Source organism: Sander lucioperca, chromosome 2 (genome assembly GCF_008315115.2).
Source record: "Sander lucioperca isolate FBNREF2018 chromosome 2, SLUC_FBN_1.2, whole genome shotgun sequence".
NCBI classification, from domain to species: Eukaryota; Metazoa; Chordata; class Actinopteri; order Perciformes; family Percidae; genus Sander; species Sander lucioperca.
The window spans coordinates 47397896-47417063 of NC_050174.1; the positions used below are offsets into that span (position 1 = coordinate 47397896).

General features: G+C 39.9%; 1 protein-coding gene and 1 long non-coding RNA gene across 4 annotated transcripts in view; one reads left to right on the forward strand and one right to left on the reverse strand.

Moving 5' to 3' along the window:
* The window catches only part of ogdha (oxoglutarate dehydrogenase a), a 38119-nt gene that overhangs the window by 9865 nt on the left and 9086 nt on the right, over nucleotides 1-19168 (reverse strand). The window contains exons 3-9 of one of the 3 annotated variants that reach the window (XM_031308915.2): nucleotides 15845-16021; nucleotides 12085-12187; nucleotides 8908-8952; nucleotides 2472-2587; nucleotides 2174-2328; nucleotides 1211-1357; nucleotides 991-1081 (exon numbers count right to left, since the gene is read on the reverse strand). In XM_031308915.2, coding sequence (XP_031164775.1) covers nucleotides 991-1081; nucleotides 1211-1357; nucleotides 2174-2328; nucleotides 2472-2587; nucleotides 8908-8952; nucleotides 12085-12187; nucleotides 15845-16021 — 834 coding nt within the window. Of the gene's footprint in view, nucleotides 1-990; nucleotides 1082-1210; nucleotides 1358-2173; nucleotides 2329-2471; nucleotides 2588-8907; nucleotides 8953-12084; nucleotides 12188-12626; nucleotides 12721-15844; nucleotides 16022-19168 lie in introns of all 3 variants that reach the window. The other 2 variants (XM_031308916.2, XM_031308917.2) reach the window with 2 other exon arrangements.
* On the forward strand, nucleotides 252-19087 carry LOC118494640. The gene is made up of 3 exons (XR_004896766.1): nucleotides 252-374; nucleotides 8394-8399; nucleotides 19075-19087. It is a non-coding gene; the product is annotated as an uncharacterized LOC118494640 (long non-coding RNA).

The window sequence follows — 19168 nt, forward strand, 5'->3', positions numbered from 1 at the left end:
TGGAGAATGTTTGAGGCTGAGATGAGAGAGAGTTCAGAGTAAAATCTAATAATAATATACAAGTCAAAAGTATTTACTTTTGATAAATAGATAACATAAACAATTATTTTTGATAGTGGTGGTACATGACAGCAGCAGTAATGGGAGCACAGGGTCAGGCAATATGACAAAACCATATATCCGCTTAGACAATTGTGTATAATGTTAACATTAAAGGACAATTCCGGTACAAAATGAACCTAGGGGTTAATAACATGTGTACCGAGTCGACTGTTCTCTGGGATCTGTTTTCATGCTAATCGAATGTGTCTCTAGCTTGAAACAAGCTAGCGAAAACCGGTGATTAGCTTAATATGCTAGCCTTCGGGGCACAGGTTAAATCTCTATTTCTACACCACTAACAAGGCTCAAAATAGCACCACACTTCAACGGTAGCATAATGAGGGTCCCTACATGTAAACCGAAGCATTGAGTATTTTGTAAGTGTACAGACAGTTTATTAAAAACATAGATTATAAAGATAGTAGCGTTCATGTATACATGCAGGCGCCATCTTGCGCATGACCAGTCGAACGAAGAACGGCGTATTAGAGCTATGTTACTGGTTACTGGTTGCACGGCGTTCGTCGCTAGCTTGTTTCATGAAAACAGATCCCAGAGAACGGTCGACTCTGTACACATATGTTATCAACCCCTAGGTTCATTGTCCTTTAAGCAGGACTAATTCATGGCAATACTAGATTGAATACTAGAACATACTAGATTTTTATACAATTTTTGCATAAATGGGATAATTAATTTGATTTATGAGGTATTAAATGAACCGTCCAGTCTGCTTATCTGGTTGTGTCTGAGTTCCTTGGGTGCTTGTACCCCAGTTTACCTGCCTGCAGGTCCAGTTCTCTCTATAAACGGTATTTACTGTATGCAGTAACTTGTAATAACAGCAGTATTATAACCGCAGTAATGGTACTAAAGCAGTTAAATTACCTCATCGGCAGCTTCCAGTTTGGAGTCAAACTGACAGAAAATCTGTTCCAACTCTTTACGGATCACGTTAGCCAAAACATTAAGACGACCCCTGAAAAAAGAAAGTGGTGAGTGTACAAACAACGAGACAGGGAGGATGTAAAGTGTGTGTGTGTGTGTGTGTGTGTGTGTGTGTGTGTGTGTATAAACACTGTAAATACAGTATATAAGTGTGCGATACCTGTGAGGCATGCCCATGATGACGTTTTCCACCCCGTTCTCAGAGGATTTATCGATGATGGTTTTCAGAGCCGGGATCAGAGACTCGCAGCCCTCCAGACCAAAACGTTTCTCTGCAGACCATTTCTTCTGCAGGAACTCCTCAAACCTGCGCACACATGCAAAGAAACACACACACACACACACACACACACACACACACACACACACACACACACACACACACACATTACAACAGATAACGCTCACTTTTAATCATAGGTTCATACAGACAGTTTTGCTTCCTCTAGACTCTGCAGACTCCTCTCACAGACCTGTGCATACACATTTCATCATCATCATCATCATCATCATCATCATCATCATACACTTCATCACCCACAGGAGTGGTAGATGGAGATGTGGATGTCACGAAAACTGATACTTTAGTATCAAGTCAATGCCAAAATTCTGAAAACATGACGGTACTCATTTTTCTACAGTAGCACAGGTACCGGGAGATGCATTTCTTCCGGACCTGAAGGGGGCAGCAGATACGCCTACAAGTGTTCTAGTCTGCTGCTGATATGTGCGAGTTGGCCGTCGATTGTAGTCTTTGCGGTGTGTTCAAGTGCAACTTTTTGGCCAAGACACAGGAGACGTGAGGTGACCCCAAAGTCTCCTGGTGTGTCAGCACTTTAATCACACCCTCCTTCCTAACAGTGACAGAAAGTTGAAACTGAAAAATAAAAGACTGAAAAAAAAACAACCTGACATTAAAAAAAAGTTATCCTTGTTATCCTTAGCTTGAAATACACATTATAAAAAGGAGTACATGGGATTGTTTTGTTTTTTACGGCAGTATTGAATTGGGTTTCGAGAATCGTGGAATTTCACTGTTATTGGTATTGACTTTGAAATTTCTGGTATGGTGACATCCCTAAATGGAGGTAGATGGAGGGGTGTGTTGTGTTGTGGTGTTTACCTGGTGGAGCGGACCATGCGGGCCAGCAGTGTCCTCTTCTCCTCCAGAGTGAACTGCATCACTCCTGGAGTCTCGAACTTCTGTCTGATCCACTGACACTGCTCCAGGTCGTTGATGAACATGAACTCCACACCGATGTGCTGACAGTACGCCATCTGACCAACAGAGGGAGAGGAGTATCACCTGTACAGGTAGCATCTTCTACGCAAACGTTCCGACTCTGACTCGAGTTAGATGTTACAAAAACCTCCAGTGATATTCACAGCTGGTTTAAATGGACCTGTGTGTCTGTGTTTACCTCCAGTCGGCGGATGATCTCCTTCAGTGGCAGGGCGCTCTCTGAGCCTCCGATGAAGGTGGTGGTGGGCAGCCGGAACACCTTGTCCAGGTCGGACTCATCCAGACCATAGAAGCCTACGTGTCCCATGACGCACCACAGGACAGAAGGGGAGGGAGGAGCAGGGAAAAAAAAACAGGGAAGGAGTTGAGAAAAGGTTGCAGGACGGACAAAGGGGACACCAAAGAGATGGACAGACAGACAAACAGGCCACGGCAAATGAAAACGTGCATATTTGAGTTAGTAATGAATGAATATGCATTATTAACACAATATGGAGAATAGGCAGCAACAGCCAGATATTGTTCCAAACCACAGACAGACAAAATTGCAGAGATGAAGAAAGAAGAGGACAGAGCAGCAGAAACAGAAGTTTGAGTGGTTTTACAACGTGCAGGACGGAGTGAGGATCAGTTGAGTGGTTCAGTACAATTAAAAAATAAAAAAGGGAGACATCGTTAGTATCATTAATTTACGCCAATCAGCAGCTTCACATATCAAACCAGACATGACAGAGCTCAGGATCAGTCCGCTGATATTTCTGTACATTTCTTCTTCATGTTCAGACTCAAACCAGCAGTGAATGTATCTACTAACAAGTAATGTGTGTGTATCACAGCCGGATATATATCTTCTTCCTCTGTGCCATAAAAACACATCAATGAGCCACACTGTTGCACTGGGTGACATCTTCCTTCATCACCATCAACACACACATCTGCTGCTACAAATACTCTAAAGAACCAAATGTGGATGTGGTTTGGGGACCAGGGAGGGAACAACCTTTTAACTTTTATGAAAATTCCTTGGACACAAATTAAGTGTGGGGTCTGTGGGTCCTCCTATCCCAGGAAATGTCGAGCATCAAACACTTAATTTCCTGCATTCTGATGAATTTGTATTTGTAAGGCTCTTCCCTCCTCTTTTGCGTCTTTTGTTTGGGGAAGTAATATCATTAATGTGCATGTGGCACCTGTTCACGTTAATTATTATTTTATTAATTTATAAACTCCTGGAGTGTAATAGCTCATGTTTTTTTTGTTTTTTTTCATTGTTTTATACATACCAGGGTTCATACGCATTTTAACCAATACTTTTCGGCAATTTTCCATGACTATGTATTCCTGAAAATGTCAGTCGACATTATACAATAAGAATAAAAATCTGTGTTAAAGTTTACCCTCAGAGGTTTAACAATAAAATGAATAACAATTTATGTGGTTCATAGTGGGATTTGTAATATCGCGCCCCGAATAGAACGTTGAGGTTAGGACGACATGAAATACATTTATTAATCACATATTATTATGCTGTGTTAAAAAAAAAAAATCCATGACTTTTCCAAAACCTTTCCAGGAATTTGCATTTTTTAAATTCCATAACTTTTCCAGGTTTTTTCAAAACGTATGAACCCTGATATACATATTTATTTATTTATAACAATATTTGTGTTCTTTGAGAAGTCAAGAATAAAACCGTAATTTAATGAGAATAAAGTCTATCACTATCTAAAAAAAAAAAAGAAATCCACCTGTCCTACAGTCTGCTGTGCTTTATGTTATTGCTCTGCTGACATCAGTATCTCCTTCAGACCGTCTGACAGACACAGGACCCCGTTTGGGACTCTCTCTGACGAGACAAAGTTTAGAGAAGTGGCCGAACGTTGCTCTTTATCAGAGGTGGAAAACCGAAACAAACAGAAAACAGGCCTAAATCTCACCGTTGTGTGGCTTATCGTCCACACAAATGTTAACTTCACCACCTCCGATTATTAAGTGTAGTTCCCAGCCAATCCCCCAAGCTTTTCAGTGGGAAGCACACACAGCAACACAGAGCCAGCGGTCAGAGGAAAGACCCCACACTGCAGTCCAAACTTTTTACAAGTCACAATAACTGGAGGTGCATATGCAATTAATATCAAATTAGTGGTGGGGACAATTTTGGGTAATCAGATAAGTGGTAGGGGCATACCTAAATCATGCCCATTTTTGTTGTATAATTAACAAGAAAAGAAAAAATTCAAAGATATATTAAAGGATATTTAGTGTTTGTCCTGCAGAGAGCTCTGACAAGATGTTTCTTTTTTACTGTAAAATATATTTAATAACCTAATTTAAAGTTTCCCTTTTGTATTGTGGCATGAATTTATATGTATTGTTTTTAACAGGTTACAATGACATTTGTAGAGCTTTACAGTTTTTGAAAATACTGAAATTAATAGAATAATAATCACGTTCATGACAGCGTGATGAAGATGAGTAACGTGCTGGGGTTGGAGTTATGGGTTATTTTGTAACTTCAAACTGATGTTGGGACAGTTAGTAGAGAATGTGTTATGGAGGAGAGAGGAAAGATGGAGAGAGAAAGTAGAAGGTGTTTTTGTGTGTGCGTGTTGGGGAATGGTCCCTGGTTAAAATCCCTCCGTGGACTGTAAATGATCTTTAAATCCCACGAGACCACCTTTAACATTTTCTAACTCAAAACTGCCAAACAGAGGGCTGAACTGGGCAGACTGACCGCTCATTCAGCCAATCAGTGAGCCGACACTGGTTATAGAACTCAGAAGCACTGCAGTCACAAACCAATCACACGACTGACAGCCAAGCTGGCCAATCAAGCAGCAGAGTCTCTCTGAAGACAGCAGGAAGACGGGTCACTGCTCAGCCTCTCATTCACTTTCCTCACTACCTTTCCTTGCCTCCTCCAGCGAGGGGGGAGGCAGTCAGGGAGGAGAGGAAATATAATACAGGACGACACTCTTCTTTTCTGCTAAAACATGTTTTCACAAACAGCTCTACAGACACAAACTGACAGGTTTCTGATGTTTACCCCTCCGTCTGCAGCCGACAAACTGTGACAGGAAGTCTGACTCTGAAACACAACACATCATTTACTGCAGTTTCACATGAGGACAGATTCACAGCTGCAGGGCTCAGCGCCACATTTCTACTGTTGGCATGCCAAAAAAAAGTCCAACTGCTTTAATATGCGTCATTCTTAAATATTGACGCTGACATGAGCTGGCAATGAGTTCAGCCCTGAGCTGAAAACAATAACATCTTCTGCAGGAGTAAACTCTGACTGATACACTGTCAGTTCTCTGGAGGCTGCCACAGATGATGTATAGATCATCACACTATGTTAGAACTACAGTTATGTTAGTAACTGCTGATATCTTCCTAGTTTATAAAACACACTGAGGCTTAAACTGCAGAAAAGCCCGATATATGGGAGCAAAACAGAAAACAGAGAAAAGAGCTGAAAGAGATTAAAGCAGAGAAAGAAATCCAGAAACACACAGAGCACCAGCTCAGAACAGTTCTGAAACATCATACAAGCTAACACCGCTAAATAACACAGGCTGAACATTTTCCACTTGTTTTTAATTTGTTTTATATTGTTTTTCACCCAAACCAAATTGTGATTAGAGAGGTTTTTTTCCCTAACAGTGTTCTGGACAAAACACAGAAACAGCAAATATTCTTACTGAAATATTTCTGTATTTTGGCAGTAACATTTCCTTTCACTTTATTTATCACAAATGTTTTCCACTATAACTAAGCACTGACATTTTTCAGAATAAAATACACCTGTGGGAAGTTCAGCACTAAGAGGAACATTTCAGTCAGTGTTGCAAGTCAACCTTACGTGACGTGGAGAAAATTATTTTCAAACTTATGGCCACAAACTGACTAAAATGCATTTAAAGTAAGTGAAGAGCTGCTAAAACTGTCATTAATTCAATTCTCCTCCTGAGATATTTCAGTTATCGCTATAACTAGGGCTGCAACTAACCATTATTTGCATTGTTGATTAATCTGTCGATTATTTCCTTGATTAATCGATTAGTTGTTTGGTCTTAAAAATGTCAGTAAAAAGTAAAAAATGTCAGCGTTTTACAAAGCCCAACACAAAGTCCTCAAATGTCTTTACTTGTTTTGTCCACAACTCAAAGATATTAAGTTTAAATTCATAGGAGTCAAGAAACTAGAAAATATTCACATTTAAAAAGCTGGAGTCAAAGAATTTGGACTTTTCTTTCTTTGAAAATGACTCAAATTGATTATCAAAATAGTTGGCGATTAACTTAATAGTTGACAACTAATCGATTAATCGTTGCGGCTCTAGTCATAACAACTTGTTATTTTTGGCTTATTCTTAATTTTATAACTTATTTTGTTGTGTATGCACCTTGGAATTACATACAGTAGATTGTGTCATCTTTGTATTTTCTTCTTACTGTAAAGCAATTTTTAACAGTGTTTTGAAAGGTGTTACATAAATAAAGTCTGTTTGCTTTCGTCAGATGAGAAAAGTAAAAAAGTTTCAGGTGTTAATTAAAATCTACCACCTGGTATTATGGTATGTGTATGTGTATATATATATATATATATATATATATATATATATATATATATATATATATATATATATATATATATTATATTTCATAGATCTTGCAGTTATTTTTGGTGTATAAAATGTGTGTTCCAATTTAAAAGCGCCGCTCCTTCTTGCCAACACTAAAATTAAAAAACTAAAAACGTGAATATTGTTCAGTGGAAATAATGAATGCAGTATTATGACTTTATGATATATTTGCCTTCAGGTCTGGAAAATGTTAGAAATGTTAAGCGCAGATTGTTTTACCTGAACCTCAACTTTCATCCTTTTGTGGCCACAGTTTAGAATTATTTCCTGACGTCACCTAGTGAACTCTTTTCTGAGAGATAACTCACCTATCAGAGGTCTCTACAAACTGTTCTACTGTTTACTGGACAGAGCAGGGAGCTAGCAGCAGCTAGAAGCTAACTAACCGAACACAGGAGACATTCAGGAGGGACCGAGGCAGCAACAATTCTTCATGCTGTACATTTAACTGTTTGTTTTTGAAAATTGTGTGAATTTCCTCTGAATGTTTCCTGTGTACTGAGGCATCAAATGGATATTTCACTGTGGTTCACTGTCTGATATCATCAAATAAACACAATCTTTCCACAGGAGTAAAGAACAGTGAGCCTGTTGAATTGAAAACTTTTGTGCACTCTCCTCTGGTTGAAGATGTTTTGGGATATTTTAGAATCATCATGTGTTTGTCTCATTATGTTATGAATACATCAGAGGTATCAGCTTCTGGGTTGTTTTAAGGTGCAATTTCAGTTGTTTTAGGATGAAATCTTTTATATAGTTGTATTAGAAATGATTTTGTGATCTTGTTTGCCTATAACTTGCTGTCTGTCTCAGCTAGGAGACTTTTAAAACTTGTTGAAGCTTTCCCGGTTAAATAAAATACTTTAATGTACATGATTTGATTTTTTTTGTTTAAGTTACTTATCAATACATCAGTTCTTATATTCCTGCTGCAGAGACATTTCCATTTACCAGCACATGATCAATTTAGGAATGCACTGATTGGTATCGGAAGTGATATTGATGACATCAGGCCATGATATGATGATATCCACCATAATGTCACTGATCCATATTAAAGCTTTAGTGCGTAACTTTTTTTTATATTAGAACGTCCGTTACATTCAGGCCATTGCCAAATGAGTTGATACAAAGCTAATAATAATCAGCTCCACACAACTCTCTCTGTATTTCTCAGTATGGCTATGTTCAGAAACTAGTGTCGTCCGGCGACATTTGCGCGCAGGAAATCAAGCGAAGATAATTACCTCTTCTGAGGAGTCCATCATGTTTTTTTAATCCTCTGTGTCCTCCTTGGCTACTAGCAACTGCGTGGAGGAGGGGTGAGGGTAATGCGTGATAACGTATGGCTTGTATCATGTGGCTGCGCCAACAGTTTTGTTGTTATTACTTAGAATTCCTCATGGGGGAGACAGAAACTAGGCACTATAGCTTTAAATAAATACAGTGTAGTATACTGTATTCTGTGTTGTTGCATCAGTGCGTCTCTGGATCAGTTTATCTTATTGTATAATAATGACAACACAGACTTCTGGAAAATGTTCTGATAAAATAAATGTTTGAAGTTATGTACGCTAAATTAACATTTGTACACATTTGTAAAAACAACATAAATTGTCTGTGTAGTCTATTTTTCATGTCCTTTTTTAATGTTTAGCATAGTTTTAATATTATGAAAAAGCAGTTTGGCAGTGGTGACTGTGGTTCCCCAAAGTTCAAAGATATTGGAGGTTACATTCATTAACTCCTGTACAAACAAGTTTGATAAAAGCAAAAGACAGTGAACCAAATTAAATATCTCTTTTCTTTCCCATTCTCTGGTGCAGCTCTACAAGAAATCAGGATGTCAGAAACAGATTCCTGACTTCCTGTAGACGTGACATGCACACTAAAACATTTCACTAAAGATTAACTACTGGCTTCACAGCACTGGGCAGTGACACACCAGCCTTGTGGTTTCTCATACCTCCTACCGTTAGGATTCTCAGCCTCTCCTTGAACACATCCATGTCTGGAAGGGTCGCCAGCAGGTGGCAGCAAAGGAAGAAATACCCAGACACAGTTAGTGACCTACGACCTGCTTATAAACCAGACACCCACGACCATTTTACACCACCGCCACAACCGTCTATAGCTAAAACAGAGCACAACTCCTGCCCCTGGCCTCTCAATGTCTCCACCACCTTTTTATTTGTTTGAAAAAAGGTCCAGAGGTTTGGTGATTTTAGAGTCAAGTGGTGGAGAACGAGGGATGCACACCATGCTGAGGATACAGAAGCCATACCACAACCAACCCACACTGAGGCGGTTCCCAAACAGGAAGCCATTCTGCACAGGTCACCTTCACTGCAGCAGAGAGGTGACTAATTCCTGAACTCAACACTGACGCCCTCAGTTTTCACTACAAACTTTTAACACTTTGCACACAAACCAGCGTGTCTGATCTCAAAAACATGTTTCACAATCTGTCCCTGTCACAGTGTGAGTTTGAGCACTATTCAATCATTTTGTGTAAAAAGGTGTAAATAGTGTTTTGAATGTGAGGGACTGAACAGTGCTGACGTCAGATGGTGTACCAGAAATTTTAGTGCAGTAAAAGCAGACAGAGTAGAGTTAGACAAAGCTAATTAGCAGTTAGTTAGCCAAGAGAGCTTGAAGGAAGACCGTAGAGACAGACCAGGTCACAGCTTTACTAAAGAGTTATCCCATCTAATAAGACAACAAAACAAATAAAAAAAATCAAGAGTTTCCTTCTGTCATCATACTGTCCAGAAAAATCTGATAACAGGAAAATATAAGTTAACTAATCATTCAGTCAGTCTGGTCTTAGAGCTTTGAATCGATGCACATCTACAACACTCAAATTAACGCCTGTTTCCCCGTTTGGAAAAATAATAAAAGTTTAGCTGGGATTAAGAACAAGGATGTCACCTTGACGGCACACAAAAATGTGTTAGTGTTTCTGACATGTTTGAAGCAACACGTTTACAGAAATAACAACTTTTACATCAACATTTCTTCTTTGATCAACACGACAAACGTTAAATTAACTCCTAATGACCTCGACCACAGAGTCTGTTTCAACTGAAACTGCCTCCCAAACAGAAAAGGACTAACCTAAACACCAAGTCAGACTAACCAATAAGGTTAAACACAATCACTACTCAGTCGGATTAGCAGGTTAGCAGTTAACTTCTCTCTTAGTTCCTGACTTAGTCCTAGACAGAAGTTACCAACAAACAACAACAACACCTTTGACCCCTATCACTGGTTCCACATCAGTTCAGCCAAAGACTTTTCTGCAAAGTGGGATTTGTTCCCTCCTTGGTTTGTTAACATATATGTAAAATAGATTTGAACAAAAGTCTGAAAACGACTTACATCATTGAGTGCCGCAGAAACATGTTTATCACCTTGTCACATAAGAAGGAAACACTTCTCTGCTCTTAATATTTTCTTAGATAAAAGCACCTCATTCTCTACCGACACCACCACATTCAACATGAATTCACCCTAAATAGCAAATACGCCTCGGTTTCTACCAGAAATTGATGAATTGGAGATAAATTTTGCCTGACATGGGTAGGCAAGACATGATACAAGTTGATATTTAGAATCAATATTAAGATTCCCATTTAAAAACAATGGTGACAAAGTGCCGAGCTGGTCCAAAACTTTAGTGTCTCTCAGACTTTACATAAAGAATGGACATAGCATCGGTGATGTCACCCATTGGTTTGTGGACAGACGTTTTGAAGCCAAGAGTTTGCATTTTGGCCGTCGCCTTTTTTTTTTGGAACCAGTGGAGTCGCCCCCTGCTGGAAATTAGATAGAATGCAGGTTTAAGGCACTTCCGCAGTGGCTTCACTTTTCAGGCACGGACGTTGCCGCTTGTTGCCTGTAGGAGCGATGAGACAACAGAAACAAGCTGCAAGTTACTGATATAACAAGCTAATGAGGCTGCAGCTGAAAGCTAACGAGGCTGCAGCTGAGCGCTAACGAGGCTGCAGCTGAGCGCTAACGAGTCAGAGCAGAAGCCAAACAACGGAAAGCTAACACACATCTAACTGCAGCAGCAGGTTTCCACCATCAGATTAAAGATGCTTCAGATTCCAGAGCAGCTAGCACAGTTAGCACAAAGCTAACAGCTCAACACCAACTGATCCAAATGCTGCTGACAGCAAAGTGCTCATGTGCAAAATCCATTTGCGCAACAAGATCACGTGTTATGAATAAAATCTCCAAAACAGATACCAAACAGATCTTACCGTGAGGTTGGGTTGTCAAGAAAATAACTTAAACATATCTTGCGCTTAAACAAAAAAAAAAATAAAAAAATAAAAATTATATATATATATATTTATTTATTATCGCTCAAAAGAAAAGCTAATCTTTTTTATTATGTCATTGTTGTTCCTTTACAACCAGGTGGAAAATGATTAGATCCACAACACCTGAGGGCCAAATCTATTTCTGCTAAAGTGAATCGTATTAAGATTAAGATCTCCAATTGATCTAATTAGGATCTTTCTTGACAAACCTACCTAAGGGCGTTTTAGTGAAGCTTAAAGTCCTTCAAGGGGACTATTTCACATAGTCAGTAAAGAGGATGGTTCCAGTTTTGAGGTTAAAAAAAAAGAAAGTTTAAGAAACATTCAATGTATACAAGAAAGTTCATTTCAAAGAACACAAGAAGGTGTTTGGGAAGTTAGTTGTTTGAGACATTTGTTGTATACAAGAAGGTTTCAGAAATGGTTCCAGAAGGATTATTTCTATCGTATGAAAAGAATATTCCTATTAACAAAACATGATTATAAATTAGATTAGGTTTCAGGAACATTCATCATATACGAGAGCGTTCCAGGAACATTTAATTGATGAAGAAATTTTTCGGTAAAGGTTTCTAAAAAATTCATCGTACACAAGAACATTCCAAAAGTCTCCAGTTCAGGAAAAGGTTTTTGAAACATGTATTGTACATGAGAAGGTTCAAGAAATTCTCCTGATGTACAACAAGGTTTCAGCTTGAGAGAAGCTTGAAGAAATATGCCCAGTAACAAACTTCCTCCGACTATCAGTAAAACTGCAGACCAGGAGACAACAGGGGGAAGACGGGATCTTCTCTAAGGGTTCAGCTCCTCACCCAGCTTGTCGGAGGAGGTGATAATGTCAGTGGGGACACACGAGTCCAGGTCGGCGTCCATGATGCCGAGGGGGTCCAACTGGGCCACATGGTGCCCTCGAATCTACAGGGAGTGACAACAGCCCAGAGCCCACCCAAGACAGGACGAGGGGGTGTAGGTTGAGGAGTGAAGAGGACAGGACGGATAGGAATGGAGGAGAGGATGGAGGGAGGAGGAAAAAACGACATGCAACAAAACAACCAGAAGAGAGGCGAGAGGATGAGAAGCAGGACGGCGTGGAAGATTTGGAAAGTAAAAGAAAGAGAAGATATAGAAAAGGAGGAACGCCGAAATAGAAAAAGATCAACATCGAAACAGGATTTGAGACAAAAACAAGGAGAAAAAACGAAGTACAAGGTTTGACGACAGCAGGGTGAGAGTATAAAAGAGGAAGGAAAGAGGGAAAGAGAGAAAGAGAGAGAGGGGGGGGGGGAGGGAAGAGCAACATTAACACCAAAAGCTGGAAGCAGTTTGTTTGTTTTCTCAGTTCTGGCGTTCTCACCGACGTCCTGGAAGCCGGTATTCACCGGCGCATCATCAAAATTCACACAGCTGATTCCCAGAGGATCCAACTGGGCATTGTGATGCCCCATCACCTGCACACACACCCAGCACACACATACACACACACACACACATTTTGTTATTACAACACAAACACCACTGACAGGCAGGCCTGGTTACTGGAGGTCTTCACAGGGTGACATAGCATAGAGCTACACTCACCTAAAGGATTATTAGGAACACCATACTAATACCGTGTCTGACCCCCTTTCGCCTTCAGAACTGCCTTAATTCTTTGTGGCATTGATTCAACAAGGTGCTGGGAGCATTCTTTAGAAATGTTGGCCCATATTGATAGGATAGCATCCCCCACACCATTACACCACCACCACCACCAGCCTGCACAGTGGTATCAAGGCATGACGGATCCATGTTCTCATTCTGTTTACGCCAAATTCTGACTCTACCATCTGAATGTCTCAACAGAAATCGAGACTCATCAGACCAGGCAACATTTTTACAGTCTTCAACTGTCCAATTTTGGTGAGTTCGTGCAAATAGTAGCCTCATTTTCCTATTTTTAGTGGAGATGAGTAGTACCCGGTGGGGTCTTCTGCTGGTGTAGCCCATCCGCCTCAAGGTTGTGTGTGTTGTGGCTTCACAAATGCTTTGCTGCATACCTCGGTTGTAACGAGTGGTTATTTCAAAGTTGATCTTCTATCAGCTTGAATCACTCAGCCCATTGTCCTCTGACCTCTAGCATCAACAAGGCATTTTCGCCCAGAGGACTGCCGCATACTGGATGTTTTTCCTTTTTCAGAACATTCTTTGTAAACCCTAGAACTGGTTGTGCGTGAAAATCCCAGTAACTGAGCAGATTGGAAAATACTCAAACCAGCCCGTCTGGCACCAACAACCATGCCACGCTCAAAGTTGCTTAGATCACCTTTCTTTCCCGTTCTGACATTCAGTTTGGAGTTCAGGAGATTGTCTTGACCAGGACCACACCCCTAAATGCATTGAAGCAGCTGCCATATGATTGGTTGATTAGATAATTGCATTAACGAGAAATTTAACAGGTGTTCCTAATAATCCTTTAGGTGAGTGTATATCCAGACTAATAAGGTCCAGGAGGGTTCCGGTGTGTTGCATGTTGTGTTTATGAATAGTATAAAGCTTATTAAATAAAGTTTCTTTGTTTCTTCATTGTTTTTTCATTTTACCGACTCAGTTTTTTCTCCTGATTAAAGCTTCACTCGGTGCTGTGAGAGAAGTTAGCGATGTGGAAATGATTAAGTTCTGATTCTAAAATATAAATCTAGTGTAGATAAACCAATACTGAGCTCTTTGTTCTGCGGTGTTGTTGATGGAGTCCATCCAGAGCTGCCGTGTACACTGCCGTGAAGTTTTTCATTAAATCAGATCTCACATGAGTTTAATCTGACCTGAGGCTGTGCTTTTACCTGCAGGTTAAACTCAGATTTCCTTTAAATAAACCAGACCTGAACCTGAGGAAATGAGACTGACCTGTTTGCAGTCGTGGGATTTGGGGGAGTCTTCCAGACCATAGTTTCAGACCTGTGAAGACCTCCATTTCTCAACCTTCTCTAACTTTTAAGTTTGCACACAAACTAATAACTGAATAATCCTAAATTTATCTTTGAAATCTTAGAAAACACTTTCTGCTTTCAGGCTGAGAAATTCTAAAACTACTACTTAGGGCTGGGCAATATATCGATATTGTGATATGAGACTAGAGGTCGTCTTAGATTTTGGATATCGTAATATGGTAAGTGTTGCCTTTTCCTGGTTTTAAAGGCTGCGTTAGAGTAAAGTGATGTAATTTTCTGAACATACCAGACTGTTATAGCTGTTCTATTATTTGCCTTTACCCACTCATTGTGTAAATAACATTTTGTTAAAGCACCAATTATCAACCCTACAATAACGTCGCCATTGAGGTATTTGGTCAGAATATCGTGATATTTGATTTTCTCCATATCGCCCAGCCCTACTACTACTACTATACTATATTAAACAAATCATGAGTTAATAAATAACTTACACATGCTACAACTGTGTTTGAGTATAATATAAACAGAATGATGAATATATAACAACCTCTAATAATAATAATAATAATAATAATAATTTAATGATCACCTAAAGATCCCACATCAACAAATAACAGTAAAATATCAGAAAAAGAACAAACACAGTTTCATTAATCTGTTGGCTTCACTGAGCTTCATGTTACATGACGTTCTGTGGGGAGGAAAAACACATTAAATATCACATTATACAGTCATGGATCCGGGGGTTAATGCTGGAAAAATTAAACATATTTTTCAGTGTGTTAAACAATCACCAGAAAATACATTTTGAATACGTTTTATTCAATTTAAAACTGTGCAAACTAAAACCTCAATACTGGACATATCAGCAACACAAATTAACTTAATTTAATTGATTTTTAATTCAACTTAAAACTAAACTCAAATGACTTATAGTTAAAAGAGCTAAAACATAAAAAGACACCCGTTTGGTCCTTCAATATTTCTCATTAAAAAGGCCAGTTCACCCAAATTGCAAAGTCTAGACAATATCTCAAAACCTGGACAAATGAAATCAACCATCCAGAAAAAAAAGCCTCCATAAATCCACTTAGAATTCATAGAAAAAAGAGGCTGCAGAACTTGCCTGAGAATCATCATGCTTTTAAGTTTTATTCAGTACAAAAGTAACTCAGTGATAGCTGTCTGTACGTTCATGGGTACACTGCAAACATGAGCTGCTGATAGATCGTTCTGCAGACTTTAAATGGAGAAAGTCTGACTGAATGAAAACTAATTCATAGATGGGGTTCAAGTTGTAGCCCAAGGCTAACTCACTGAATTCATGGCAACATTATATTTCCTGTTTACATCCCCCAAAGCATTATGGGTACTGTAGTTTCAAACCCTGTGATTTTGGTGAACTGACCCTTTAAGACATATTGGAGTCTGGTACCGTGTCATATCATCCTAGCCTCGCATCCTGCAGCGCGTTATCAGTGGTTACATGAAGGCCATAATCCACCTGTGAGAATGTGAGAATGTGTGTGTGTGTGCGTTTGTGTGTGTGTGTGTGTGTGTGTGTGTGTGTGTGTGTGTGTGTGTGTGTGTGTGTGTGTGTGTGTGTGTGTGTGTGTGTGTGTGTGTGTGTGTGTACGTGTACCTGGTAGGCCCTGATAAGGGACTGGACAGCCAGATGATCCTCCACCAGCTTCTCCACGTTGGGCTGAGCGGCGACCAGAGAGGAGAGCTGAGGAACTGCAGACAGAGCCAGAGGAGACTGGTAGGCTGCACCGGGAGGAGCACCGGCATTGGCGTTCCTGAAAAATACATCCCATGACTGGACAAGAGGAGAAGGAGAGAAAAAGAGGAAGATTTTTAATAAAACGATCAAAGAACCGGCCTACTTGTTATTGTGTGTCTAACCAAGTTTTGCTCAAGAACAAGACTTGTTGCCAGAAGACAACAGTGAGTGAGAGTTGGAGAGAGAGGTGGTGAAAAGAGTTTGTTTTGTTTGAGGACAGAAAGCGTAGCTTAGTTTTATTTAAAATACCTTCAATGTCATGGCTGAATACATGTATTTAGATGATTTCGACAATGTGGACCACCGGCTATGGAGGATATATTTATTCATAATTCAAATTGAAAGTCCAAAGAGACAACGAAGCAAGATCAAATTAAAAATAGTATTATTTTACTACGCTACTAGGAAAAATCATGCCACAATTAAACGTGAAATGTAAAAGCTTAAATGGAAATACTTAAATTAAAATCTCAAATAGAAAAAAAATTTATTTTAGCCTTTCACTTTTATAATTTTCGATTTTCAATTTGACATTTTATCTTTTGAATTTTACGTTTTACATTTGACATTGACATTTTAAGATTCACCTTTTACATTTCGATTTAACATTAAGCTTTTCATTTAGAAGTGACAGGTGTCAATTTAAATGAGGAGGCGTGGCCCAACGGCTGGTGGGGGGGGGTCTGAAACCACTTCCCACTGACAGCGGGGTCTCTGAGCATTACTGGCCGACCAGTAAGCAAGCAATCCCAGCCACCGCCAGCTGGCTGTCACCTAAGACTGGAGCTTCCAAGTCCGACAACATATCGGAGCAAATGTGCAATTAGCCATACATTTTTGTAAAACTGCCCATATTCAAACCGTACACAGTTAATTTCTCGCATAAAACTCATTTCCCCACAACTTTATCTAACTATAAGCGCGGTTCAATCATGCGAGGCTCAGCTGCGGCTCATCTAGAGATTCAGCATCATCGCCGCTACAGCGTGCCCCGGGCAAGGTAAGGAGACAGGCACTGTAGCGGCTTCTCCAGCAGGCTGAACCGGCTCCCTCCCTCCCTTCACCACCCAGGCCACATCGCTACCTGGATGTGTGATGGCTAGACGACAAAAAGGGGACACGCCGAATCTCTATGAGCCGCAGCCGAGCCGCGAGATTCAAGAGTTGATTGTTTTTTTCGTCTGCTATTTCACCACTAAATTCATTTCTGAGACTGTTTTATGCGAGAAATTAACTGTGTACAGTTTGAATATGGGCAGTTTTACAAAAATGTATGGCCAATTGCACATTTGCTCCGATATGTTGTCGGACTTGGAAGCTCCAGTCTTAGGTGACAGCCAGCTGGCGGTGGCTGGGATTGCTTGCTTACTGGTCGGCCAGTAATGCTCAGAGACCCCGCTGTCAGTGGGAAGTGGTTTCAGACCCCCCCCCACCAGCCGTTGGGCCACGCCTCCTCATTTAAATTGACACCTGTCACTTCTAAATGAAAAGCTTAATGTTAAATCGAAATGTAAAAGGTGAATCTTAAAATGTCAATGTCAAATGTAAAACGTAAAATTCAAAAGATAAAATGTCAAATTGAAAATCGAAAATTATAAAAGTGAAAGGCTAAAATAAAATTATTTGTTTTTTTCTATTTGAGATTTTAATTTAAGTATTTCCATTTAAGCTTTTACATTTCACATTTAATTATGGCATGATTTTTCCTAGTAGCGTAGTAAAATAATACTATTTTTAATTTGATCTTGCTTCGTTTTCTCTTTGGACTTTCAATTTGAATTATGAATAAATATATCCTCCATAACCAGCCGTCGCACATTGAGTTTCGTTATTTATTTTTAAACGCTATTTGAAAACACGTTCAGCTGCATTTCCTTTCCGTCCTCTCCTCCGTCTCTCTGTCACTTGTGTGTGTCTCACACACACACACACACACACACACACACACACACACACACACCGTGCGGTGTTTGGTGTTTTTAGCCCCCAACGTCGCCTTCCAGGCAATGGTTATGTTTAGGGTTAAGGTGAGGGTTAGCTGCCTGGAAGGCGCGGTTGGAGTCTTAAAACACCATCGAGCCCACCGTGCACACAGCGTCAGTCTCCATAAAGGAGAGAGGACGGCTGGCGAAATTCACAAGTTCACAAAAGGTTTTATTTCTATGTAGAGTCATTTCCATAATCTAGTCAGAAACTTGTAATAACAATCTGAGCATGTCAGTGGCAAAAACAGCACTTTTAGTGGCCGTACATTAACGTGTTGTAATTCTCCCGATGAGCCCATTTCGCGGCAGTCGGCTGCAGCACTCTCGCTCAACACTGGACCAATTTCAAACATTGTCACTTAGACACTAAAACATGGGAAAATAGGGTCCAGGCGATAAAGTATACAGACATTTCCCTTTTAAGACCTGTATGCAGGGTCATTGATTAATACCATGCTGTACCAAAAAAAGGGTGCGGCCATGTGCTGGTGCTACCAAATGAGAAAGTTGGTCGTACCAGCGCTACCAGTGGAAAAGTTATCTGGAGCCCTTTGAACCTTTCTCTCTTTTTTTTCTAACAACTTATGTAACTTTTTCAATGTAAACTGAGTACAATACCATAACGGACTTCCAGGAGAGACTTCTGAATCATTCATGGTGTCTCAGGCTTTTTAGTGTGGCTTTTCTGAACAGCTGTGAACACTTTTGCCTGATTGAACATGTATGAACTACTTTTTCTACTATACCCCCGCCCTGAGTGCCCTCTGAAAGTCTGAAACCAGAGGAGGGTTGCCTGAGAGCTGATATACCCCCAGGCTTCTAAAGAAGAAACAACACAGAAACAAACAGTATTTATGTTCTAGTTAGAAGGCATTGGTTCTCCCTGCACATACAGCCTGTTTTCTCTGTTGCAGCTTCAGGTTTCCACTCTGTGGTTCATCAATCATTCTTGACTCATGAGTCACAGACTCTCTCCGCCCTGCTCGCAAACATTTCATTCCCAGTATCAACTCACTACTACAACAACAACAACAACAACACACACTTTACATTTTACTCTCTTGCTGTAGTTCCCAAATGTTCTTTCAACTAGTATCACTTTAGGACATACATGCATTTTTCCCACTTCACATAAATAAATATTTCACTGGGAGATCATGACAGTATTCAGTACATATCGCAGGTCAATACTGCAAGT